Here is an 11,677-nt window from a genome sequence, read left to right on the forward strand (position 1 = left end):
AAAAAATTCGATGATGCGATTAAAATTTATATAATCATTTCTTTTATTCATTATTATTATTATTATTATTATTATTATTATTATTATTATTATGATGATTATTATTATTATTATTATTTATTATTTTTATCATTATTATTATCATTTTTTTTAAACTGACCTTTATCCATGGGGATTACTTTATTGTTTATTTTCTACATAGATGGACAATAACGAACAAGCTCACTTAAAAATGTAAAATCTGATGAACAAAAACAGGCAGGGGCCTCGACTTCTAAGCTTAAACATATTGAAGAAAGAATATTGCAGTAAAAGAATACTCCAAGGAAGAAAATAAAAACGTTTTTTTATAAATTATACATGCAATTCTAATTTCATTTTTGACATTGACGGTCAAAATCATTCAAAGGTCAAGGTCACATTTGAATTAATCATCATTGTCAGTTTTGTCATAAATGTACTTTTATCCAAGAATAAACAAAATCCATAAATGAATAACAAAGTTATGCCAACTTAATGCAATTTCAATAATTTAACCTTGACGCTTAATGTCAATAAAAAGACAAGGTCATATCAGAATTATTTAACACGTCGGTTTGTCATATGTCTTCTTTTGTTCAAGTATAAATCAAATCTGTAAATAAGTAATAAACTAATGGCAATTTAAGCTAATTTCAATAATATGACGTTGAAGGTCAAGATAAATTAAACGTCAATGTCATTTCAGAATAATTCAACATGACAGTTTAGTCATATCTGTTCTTTGGTTAAAGTATAAAACAAATCCTTAAAAAGATTATAAACCTATGAAATTTAATTAAATTTCCATAATTAATTGAACATTGAAGGTCAAGGTAAATTAAAGGTCAAAGTCATTTACGAAGACTTCATGCTGATTTTGTCATATGTGTTCTTTTGTCCAAGTATGAATAAAATAACAAAGTTATGACAATTTGAGCAAATTTCAATAATTTGACCTTGAGAAAGGTCAAAGTCATATCAGAATAATTCAAATTTTAGTTTAGTTATGTGATCTTTTGCCAAAGTATCAAATCCGTAAAACAAAATTATGAAAATGTCACCAAATTACAATAAGATATAATTACCAGTCTCCATTGAAAGAAGTATTGATTAATTGAAGAGTAAAACCGTGTACAAATAACCAAACTCCATATATAACTTACACACCGAATACTTGAATATATATTTGTATAGGCAATTCTCTTTGTATGATAAATATTTTGTTCAGTTTTTTTATGTCGGGGGATCAATATGTATCTGCGCCTGACAGAAGGTCTATAGTCAGTCTGATTGCTCATGTTTCTGACAGCAACATTACTGATTTCATGATTCCTTGGTAAGTGAAGATGTCACACCATCAATCAACAGGGAAGTCCCGTGTTTTTATTTCCGTATCCTAGTTCACATCCCCCTGTACACATCAGCTCCTCTCCCGTTGTAAACGTGGCATCAACAGCCAAGAAAAGGGAAGCAAGTCCAACCTCTCGTGGTTTACCTATTCTTTGAATAGTCTGAAATAAATGATTGGAAATAGCGTTGCAATAAAGTAGCCTTACTGCAATGTTTTCCCGCCAAAAAAAATTTCTAACATCGGTAAGTATCGTAATAAATCCGTAATTTCCGGAACGTTACTTTTCACGATCTTAGATATTCAATATTTCTGACTGTTTATAACCGGAATATACAGATAAAGGATGAGTGTTTATAAATAATCTAAGACCCAAGATTTTGAAAGAATAACGTCCGGAAATAACCGACATGCTACGATATTGACCGAGGTTAGAATGTTTTGGCGGGAAGGCATACGTAATCAAAGTACTGAAAAGACGATGATGATTTTTGTATTTTGCAGGATTGTTTTTCCAAACATTTTAGACAATAAAGATGGAAGCGTATCTCGTGATGTACTCATTACTTATCATTTATAAAATGATTGCTTGATGTATCGGGCCTTATCAGTCCGTGAACTGTTTTAATGTTTACATACTTATAGATGTTCAGTCTTGAAAGTTAAAAATGTCGGAATTTAAAAAGAGGAAACACTACAATTTTTAATAAGATATTAAGCTGAATTTTAACTTTTGTATAACTCATAATTAAAATTTCAAAACGACAAAACAAAAGCTAAATGCGTTGACGGTTTTATTTGACATGAGAATGTTACCGGAAACCGACATGAAGTATTGTCTACGGAAGGTGGAAAACACGGCAACGAGTCTGATATGGCGTTATTTTAAGTTGTACTGCACACGAAAACAAAAAAAATAATGAAATCAGTTTGGTAATAGTGTTACATAAAACAACATGTTTGCATGAGGAAATCTGATTTGTAGCATAAATCAGATATGTTATCTTAAACTCTTATATCTATATATCTGCACAAATGCATTCAACTTACATGACAACTTTCCAGCGTTGCAATAGTCTCCTTCGGCCAAACCTCGCGTAGTAACGGTGTTTCTATAGCTCCTGGAGCAATACTAGAATGAAAGTACGCATTACAATTCAGAATTTAAGCATTTTCATGACAATTTTTAAAATGTATTTAAAAGTGGATATTGTTAAGTGAGCAAAGACAATAATTTACACATTGTAAAGAACAACCCAATTAATTACCAAAACAGGTCAAAATAAGCAAAAATAGCGCTTACTACGTTCGTAACGCAGTAGAAATATGGTATCCCACACCACATGTACATTATTACCTGAATCTTAAATCTGTTTCACTTTTCTTCAAATCATAGTCCATTTTTCTCGAGTATAATTTTCTTGAAATATTTTGCTGCTTTAATTCAAATGAACTATTTTACTTTACATGAACATCAAATGATACTAAAGTCTGGATGCATGAACTATTTGTTGTAGTTATATTACATGGTAGGTACATGAAGTCAGTGTCACGAGTATTATTTTAGCCTCAACCCGTTGTGTATTTCATATATTATTTTGACGTCATATTTATTGACCTTTCCTTCGATATCGTCATTTTATGAAAAAAGTGCAAAATAAATAAGATCTTACAAAAGAATTATTTGGACCATCAACGTAGGGAATATATTTCTTTACAGTGAATGAATGCATTCATTTTTTTTTCGTAATGAAGAATTCATAACTTACGAGTTCACCCTCACTCCATACTTGGCCTCGTCAATAGCCAGTGCTTTTGTCAGTGATTTGACGCCACCCTTTAATTTAGAAAACTCAAATATAAGAAAACTCAAATACGTTAATCATTATATAGTTTTATTGAACTAATATACATATACGAGTATTATTTACAAAATGTAGAAAAAAATGGTAACATATGAAAAAGAACATTAAGCTTGTTTTAGCATTGCTTTAACAAATCACTAAGCTGGCTTAGTTCCGATACGGTGTTCCGCGATTTCATTATGGTGCAAACGCGATTGTATGATGGTGATGACGCGATGGTACGATGGTAAAAACTCGATATAACATCGCGTTTCTACCACCGTACCATTGCGACATCGCTATTTCCCCCACGTACCATCGTGTTTTCATCATCGTGTCGTCGAACCATCACGTTTTTACTATTGCACGCTCGTGCATCGCCGGCCAGGACAAAATAAAAAAAAACACGATTGTCAAAACGGAACACTGTATTTGTAATAATGAATTGAATATCGTTTCACAGAAATGTGTAATTTGTTATATGCAATTATCAATATGTTATTTAAAGTGAATTGGTCCAAAATGGAAGATCTGCTATACCATAAATAATTATTTTGAAAGTTTTTAGTATTATAAATAACAACAAACCACCAAAGCATTATACATGTATGTTTTTGGAAAGTGTGAGATACATGATCCAACATTACATATCTATACAGTATATCTGGAACAAACAATTACTTTTCATCATAGACTAATAAATGTTCATACTAAATAACTTAGGACTTTAACGAAATGTTTGGAAAAGAAATAGTTCAACGGAATATCCGAATAATACATTTTTATTGTTTATATCAATATCTGAAATACTTATAAAAATTGCGCACTATGTAGACCAATCCACTTAAGTGAAAACTTACTTTTGTAGCGCAGTAAGTTGTTGAGTTCTTGAATGCAGCATTGGCACTGATACTTGATATGTTAACAATTGAGCCCTTTGTTTTTCGTAGATATGGGAGCGCATACTTAAACAAGAAGAAAATATAAACTTTCAAATATGTAACCTCACTTGTCGTTGGATAATCGTGATATTTTTATAATCTATATACACGGCTGCTGTCAATTTATGAAGTTATGTTAGTTTTTCTCAAATAATGTTGGTCTTCCATACTGTATCGTTATTAAGATGTCTAACACGTTATATGGTCCAGTGAGCCGGGTTATTAAAGCTTCATTTCCGTCTTCACTTAAACATATAACCTGTCCCTAATAAAGTACAGGCATACAATTATGGAAATATGATAAATTAGATATGGTTGAATCAATCATAAAAGAACATATTATCTAAATCCATGATTTACATTGTACATTGTTAAAGCCTATGATTAAAGTATAGGTATCACCTCGGTCAATATGTCATCTGCCGTTGAATATCACACCATATTCAAATATAGCTTTAGATGTATATGTACGATAATTCTTGTATATTTGATAATGGTCATCGCTTATTTGTAAATGTCTGACTAAATGTATACATCTATTTTGATTACCTACCCTGCTTATCTTTTAAAACCTTCCCTTGATTATCAACCTTGCTTATATGACTGCCGTTGCTTATAATTATGATAATCTGCGGCTACTTACAAAATAAAATAAAAATCTGACGTTGCTTATATGAAAACCTGCTGTTGCCTAAATAAAGACCTGACATTGCTTTTACTTATATGATCACCTGCCGTTGATTACATGGAAATCTGTCATTGCTTATATGAAATCTACCGTTACGTATATGATCACCTGCCGTTGAATACATGGAAATCTGTCACTGCTTATATGTAAACCTGCCGTTGCTTATATGAAAATCTGCCGTTGCTTATATAATAATCTGTCATTGCTTATAAGATCAATTGTCGGTGCTTATATAATAATCTAATTTGGTCACGTGATACCGAAATTACATGGAAAACTAACCTTGCTTGCAGTAAAATTACTAATTAAATTATCCTCCAATAGGTCCCGGAAGTTTTGTACAGATATCTCGTCAATACTTTTTGGACCATAATCTGAAAAAAAAATCCAGGTCAAAGGTCAATCAGTTTTCATGATATTTTTCAGTTTAAAATAAAAATCTTAATTTAAATCTTTCAAAGTATTTCAATAATCAATTCTTTAAAAGCTCCGATTTTTTTAATAAAAAGTCAAAAAGATATACAAACATTTCAAATACCGAATATAATTTAATCGTAATTAAAAAAAGAAATTGTAAGAAAAAAGATGACCGGGGCTGAACGGGGTAAGTGATGGTGTCTAATTGCTTAAAGCGACGATCAAATGCTCTGGTTGCAAAAATTGCGGACAAAAAAGCTTTTTGGAGTCAGTGGGGCAATTTTGTTTGCTTTGAAAAAGCATTTATCACTTTATAAAAGCACGTAAAAAATATGTTAGCGATCGTCCGGTCGCATAAAATGTAAAACATATGCTCACGGACCGCTACCGACAACAACACAGCCACATCGGATCACCGGAAAAGTTATCTAAAAAATCCTCACGCAAAAGATTCAACGAAAAGTCCAACAGTCAGAGCCCTGATTCGAAATGTGCAAAAGAATGAAAAGGGAATTGCAGCCATTCAATCAAATCTAAATTAAAGCGTTTGTGTGAGAAGTTGTTTTTTTTATATTTTTGTTGCAAATAAATGAAGCACTCAGAATGGAGGGAAAATGGACCTTATTAATATTCAGAAACTAAACCCCGCCCACTATGGAATGATTATGGAGCACTCAGATGGGAGGGAAAATGGACCTTATTAATTAATATAATTCAGAAACTAAATCCCGCCCACTATGGAACGCAGAAGGGAGGGAAAATGGACCTTATTAATAATTATTCGGAAACTAAATCCCGAACACTTTGGAATGATTATGATGAATTCAATACTTTGGGCAAAACAGCATACGACTGAACTGTTTCTTTGCATATCCGGTTTGAACAACACTAAATATTTTGTGCATTCATAGCTCCACTGAGGTCAAAAAGCCTGAAACACAAAATTTGACATTCCTACATAGATTAAGTCATGCATTTATAATATAAAAAATAAAGTAATTAACTCAGAATTTCTTTTTCTTTTTGATGCGATTTTTAGCCTGATTGAATGAAAAGCACTGCAACATTTTTCATTTTTGTCTCAAATGGTACACAAAACTCGGACAAATATTTCCAGTCACATACAGCCGTAAAAAAAACCTAAGTCGAGTCTTTTTAAGCACACCGCATTTAAATTTTAATACTAATTTTCGAGCCGGTTTGCATTTTGCATGAAATGCATTTTACGTATGTTTTGTTTGGTTGTTAAATTAGCAGCATTTTTGTTCGGCTAGAATCGTGATTATGAATTAAAGAAGGCGGAAATTAAAGGACAACTGTGGGTTTTTTAACTTTAAGGATATATTTATTCGAGACTTGCATAGTCTGTACTAATAATTTGTATTGCAACGTTTTGCATTCAACCAAGGCCAAATATCGAGCAAAAAAGATATACCATGCTCATCCTTGGGTAAAATATTTTAATCAAAACATTTATTGAAATCTTTGAACTTCATACCGAATATGTCTAATTTGAATATAAGAATGAATAAGTTATGTATTTGAAGCTGCGTTCCCTATTACAGGTCAAGTAAAGTTGGCCTTTGTATGGTGGTAGTAGTTTTCACGACGGATCACGGCAGTAAGTCACATTGAATTTACCAGAGCAGAGTTCAGCCACCGTATCGTTCCTGGGCAGGCTGGCAGGCAGTCTACCAGTATTAGTTGCTTCCACTTTCGCAAGGAACAGAACTTCTGTAAATGCCAAAGCAGAGGTACAGTGCGAATGACCGTAGAAAAGATTTCATGATCAATCACGACGAAAGTGACCTGCACCGATTCATAGTCCAACGCATTACCCATTGAGCTAACCGGAGAACCTAAAGTTGGTCTTTTTTTTAAAAACACTACCTACATATTCATATTGTGACATCCTTTAGAGTGTTGAATTTTAAACATAACATTTCTACTCTGTGTGAAGTCAAAACATCATTATTTCATATTTACAAAGATACTTTGTAGCAAATCCTGGCAATTTTCAAATCTGAGCATCGTATATCTTTCATTCAGTATATCGATCTATCTATATCTATCTTCATCGTCTTTTGTAGAATTTTCCATTTAAAGAGCATAACTTTATCAATATAAGCAAGAATGTCAAACTTAATGTTTTTAGGCTTGTTGACCACAGTGGAGCTCCGTTAATGGCAACCGTCCGACTTTCATACTGAAAAAAATCATGGCCATAAGAGAGATGTGCATTAACTGTAGCTTATTCTATCCAAACGAACAGAGTGCCGACCAAGATCAGTCGGCACATCCGGGTCATCTGATCATGGTCTGCAGATCTGTACTGTACGTTATTCAAGTCAATACAAATTATTCAAATTTCCCTTGAAAGATAAAGACTTGTCTTGTCCAGGATAAAAGATGGACGAGTCCATTTAACATGTTTCGCATGGTAAGTGTTAATTAATATTTTCTTGTACTTACAACATCCAACATTGTTTACAAGACAGTCTATTTTACCCAGTTTCTTCACGGTTTCTTCCACGCAATTCTGTAGACCAAAAACATCCAAAGTATCAATGAGCCGAATAAAAAATTAAAACAACTTTAAATAACCTAACAAATGAATATATACCTATTTCCTATAAAAGCATTACAAGAAAAAAAAAAAGTACAAAAAACTTGGAATAATACAACACGGGTACAACAACAAAACACTGTTTGAATTAGTGAAACAATGTCAATTCTTATGAGTGTAACTTATGGAAAGCTTAACATTTAAGTAAGTTGTTAAGTGGAAAGCTTTTTTTCTATTATTTTTGCACAAAAAATATAGCCCAAGTATAACAGCAAAATAACAAAGCCGTTTGGCGCTTTGTCATGTTGTCGGTAGCGCTAACACGACGCACGAAAGCGTTCCAAATCAGCCATCATAGCAATGCGTCTTTTTCGTGCATTAACATCTGCAGAAGCCCCCGAAATTATTAAAATTTCTAGTCTTAAAATTTGTTTTCGTATACGATGAAATTAACCCTCTGATATTACACGCCTAAGATGTGCAGTACTATAATTATGGTGGCAGCCCCTTCGAAAGATTAAATTTAAAAGCGCCAGACTCATCTGATATTGCAAAGATATGTACCTTAACTTCTTCTTCTTTTCTCATGTTGCAGTGAAAGTATATTATTTCCCCCGGTCCAACAGACTTCATGGCTTGTCCGACATCGTCTGTAAAAAGAATAAATAGTGCGTGCGTGAAATGAAATTTAAGTACATTTGTATCTATCTTCAACTGTAATTTTTATCAATGCGTTCATGCTTTAGTGAATTTAGTTATTTTATACATCTGTGCTCTAGTGAACCACGTGATTTTATACATCTGTACTAAAATTAATCACGTGTATTTGACATGATCAATTACTGACTCATCGTGGGTTACCCACGGTATATATTCCGTACATACTATATACTACTAGATAATGTAGTATGTACGGAATATATACCGTGGATAACCGACGATGTTACTGGCTTAAGTCAAGTTGGTTAACTAACGTCAAGTTGGCTTCTTTTTAAACGATAAAAAAGTAAAACAATAGTTACCATTGATGTCAAAAACTGCTACTTTTCCACCTTGTTCAACTGAAATATTGAATGCAATAATAAGTAATGTTGTTTTGTTGTTTTTTCTTCTTCTAAATTTCACCCTTTAAAAATACATGTAAAGGTACGAAACTATGTATTTTTGTGTAAAGTCATATATATAAATGTTCAAAATGGTAGAATATAGTGTAAACATATATTGAATTCAAAAAAAATTATTTCCACAGTAAATAAGGTCAAAAATTTTGAATTGTCACTATCTGGATGTTTAAAAGAATCAGTAAACGCCGGTATGAGACAACCAATTTTTTTAAGACTGTACTAACGGCAAAAACGTCGTCAAATTGCGGAAAGTGACATTTGTGGTCGAATATTTGCAAGTCTGAAGCTGAATGTAACCGAATTGATGCCAGTCCTAGACTGAGAATGACAAAATAATAAATGCAAACTTGAATGTGACCGAATTGGTCAAATTTATGCCAGTCTTAGACTGAGAATGACAAAAGAATACATGTGCAAAATCGAAAGTTACAAGATTGGTCGAATTTAATTAATTTTGAAATAAATATCAAAGAATATGGCGTCCGCGAATCAGACCTTATATTCAAGATTTAATCATATACTGATTTTAATGCGAGATTCTGACTTTGGTCAAAAATAATTGAAAACGACATGACGGGAGGGTAAGTAACTAATCTAAAGAGGCTTTTTGTATGAAATGTGTTTAATTTAAGTAACAGAGGTATTTACTATATCTAAATACATAAACTTCATTTACCAAACACATCAACACAGCCTCGACCGATCCCTTGTACTCCACCGGTCACTATGGCAACTTTGTCTTTAAAACGTAAAGCTGGTTGGTTTGCTATATTTGCCATGCTGTAATTATAAATTTTTGTAGTAGTTTTATTTCTATTATCAAACATTCAGATATAACTTAAGCTTTTCTCACATATTTTTCGGTCGTAAACTGTTTGCTTTCATTCTGACTTCCGGTAAATACGGGCTATTTGCCATCCTGTTCCCGATACTTGCCGGACACGCAATCAGTGTTCTACGATATAGGTTTAGCATAGTTAAAAATAACACTCGGAAATTAAAGGCAACCGTAAAACGCACTGCCGAGTATCTTTTAATTACTATAAATATAATATATATAATTGGCTATATGTACGGTATGTACTTGGTCCCATTTGAAGGAAGCAGTTTTTGAGTTATTTTAGACTTGGACGCCTCACTTTTTTCTTCACCAAGATCTCACTGTATTTTAATGCAGCAACTAACTTTATAAGTATTTTGATCAATCTAAAGTATTTTATGCTGGTGTTTTCACTTAAAAATTACATATATAAGACATATAGCATACCAACGCCGAGATTAACAACAACCATTTAGGTAACCCGGCCGCCGAGATAAACAATAGCCATTTAGGTGGACCGGCCGCCGAGATAACCAACAGCCATTTAGGTAGACAGGTCATCGAGATTAACAACATCCATTTAGGTAGACCGATTGCCGAGATTAACAGCAAATGTGTTTAATGGTAGTATAAAAACCAGAATATCACAAATTGCCTCTGCCATATCACAAATTGTCTCTGTTAATTTATACAGATATGTGAAATAGATGTAATAGAATGGCTGATGCATAAAGACAAAATAATGTTATCTTTATGAAATTCTTTACAGAAATTACGTCACACTTTGCACCTAGGCTAAGTCACGCTATCAAAACAAAACCGAACAAAACAAGATTCAATATCTAGATAATTCAAGTCTAATTTCGTATTTGAAACACCTCACTGGTTACACGTATTCATTATGATGGAAATGGTTGGCGATATGTAGCTGTTAACATGTTTTTACAAGTTTATACCACCAGCAAAAATTATAACATTTTCTTTACCTGATTGGTATTTGCTACACTTAAAAATTGATTAAATTCACAACAAGTCACTGGTTTATTCTAAATTATTCTCTACCTTTACAAAATATGATATTTTAATATGATTAATTTAATTCTGCCACATTGTTCAAAAATTGCAAAAATATAACCATTTTTTTTCAGGAATTATTATAATAATAACGTACTTTATGCAGCAAGTCCTCAATTATCCTATAATGTTTACAATATCTATATATTTTTACACACGTCAGTTTCACGCTAAATCATTTAAACATTAGACACTGCGTAAATAAAAATTCATATCTAGAAGGCGACCTTATGACCCGAACTTCGCATGGTTTATCTACAAGTCTAGTTCCCCTGCAATAAATATTTGTTTTTAAAGGGACTACACTGAGTTTTAAACGCTTAGAAATATAATATATGATTTTTTACATAAATGAGCTAGAGTACTTAAAACAGAAATATATGCAAAGATAGTTAAGAAATATACTTTGAAATAAATTGAAAATCGTATTTTTATGCTTTTCTTAGCCCGATTTGAGTGAAAAGTGTTTAAACGCATTTTTTTTACATTTTGAATAATTATTTTGGAAAAATGAAGTGTGCGAATGATCTGAAATTTTGCACAAAGATTAGTGGTCTAACCCTTCACCAAAGTGGTACATTTAAATAGAAACAAAAGTTCAGTCCCATCATGTCAAAAAAAACCTTTAGTGGAATCCTTTAAGATTAAGTACGCTAAAATCTTAAAGAAAGATTAAATTAGTTAGACAACAAGGTGTTTGATAAGTGCGTTTACGCTATTATTTTCTCAATTTTTATAATAAAACTCAAATATTCGATAACGATATAATTAAGTCTATGCATTTTTTTTAAAACGTGTTTAATGACCATTTTAAATATGCAATAATAACCAAAC

The 11,677-nt window shown here is 32.1% G+C and overlaps 1 protein-coding gene across 1 annotated transcript; it reads right to left on the reverse strand.

Annotated features, from left to right (window-relative positions):
• Positions 1-150: 150 nt before the first annotated feature.
• On the reverse strand, positions 151-11,022 carry LOC132741568 (17-beta-hydroxysteroid dehydrogenase 14-like). The gene is made up of 10 exons (XM_060729772.1): positions 10,941-11,022; positions 9,626-9,729; positions 8,848-8,886; positions 8,390-8,475; positions 7,732-7,798; positions 5,125-5,216; positions 4,074-4,178; positions 3,139-3,206; positions 2,420-2,501; positions 151-1,532 (listed from the first exon to the last, which is right to left on the reverse strand). The coding sequence occupies exons 2-10, from the start codon at positions 9,726-9,728 to the stop codon at positions 1,383-1,385; spliced, it is 792 nt and encodes a 263-aa protein (XP_060585755.1). The 5' UTR covers position 9,729; positions 10,941-11,022; the 3' UTR covers positions 151-1,382.
• Between the last annotated feature and the right edge of the window lie 655 nt (positions 11,023-11,677).

The sequence above is a fragment of the Ruditapes philippinarum genome, unplaced genomic scaffold (genome assembly GCF_026571515.1).
Source record: "Ruditapes philippinarum isolate M1 unplaced genomic scaffold, ASM2657151v2 ctg1149_1_1_1_1, whole genome shotgun sequence".
Taxonomy (NCBI): domain Eukaryota; kingdom Metazoa; phylum Mollusca; class Bivalvia; order Venerida; family Veneridae; genus Ruditapes; species Ruditapes philippinarum.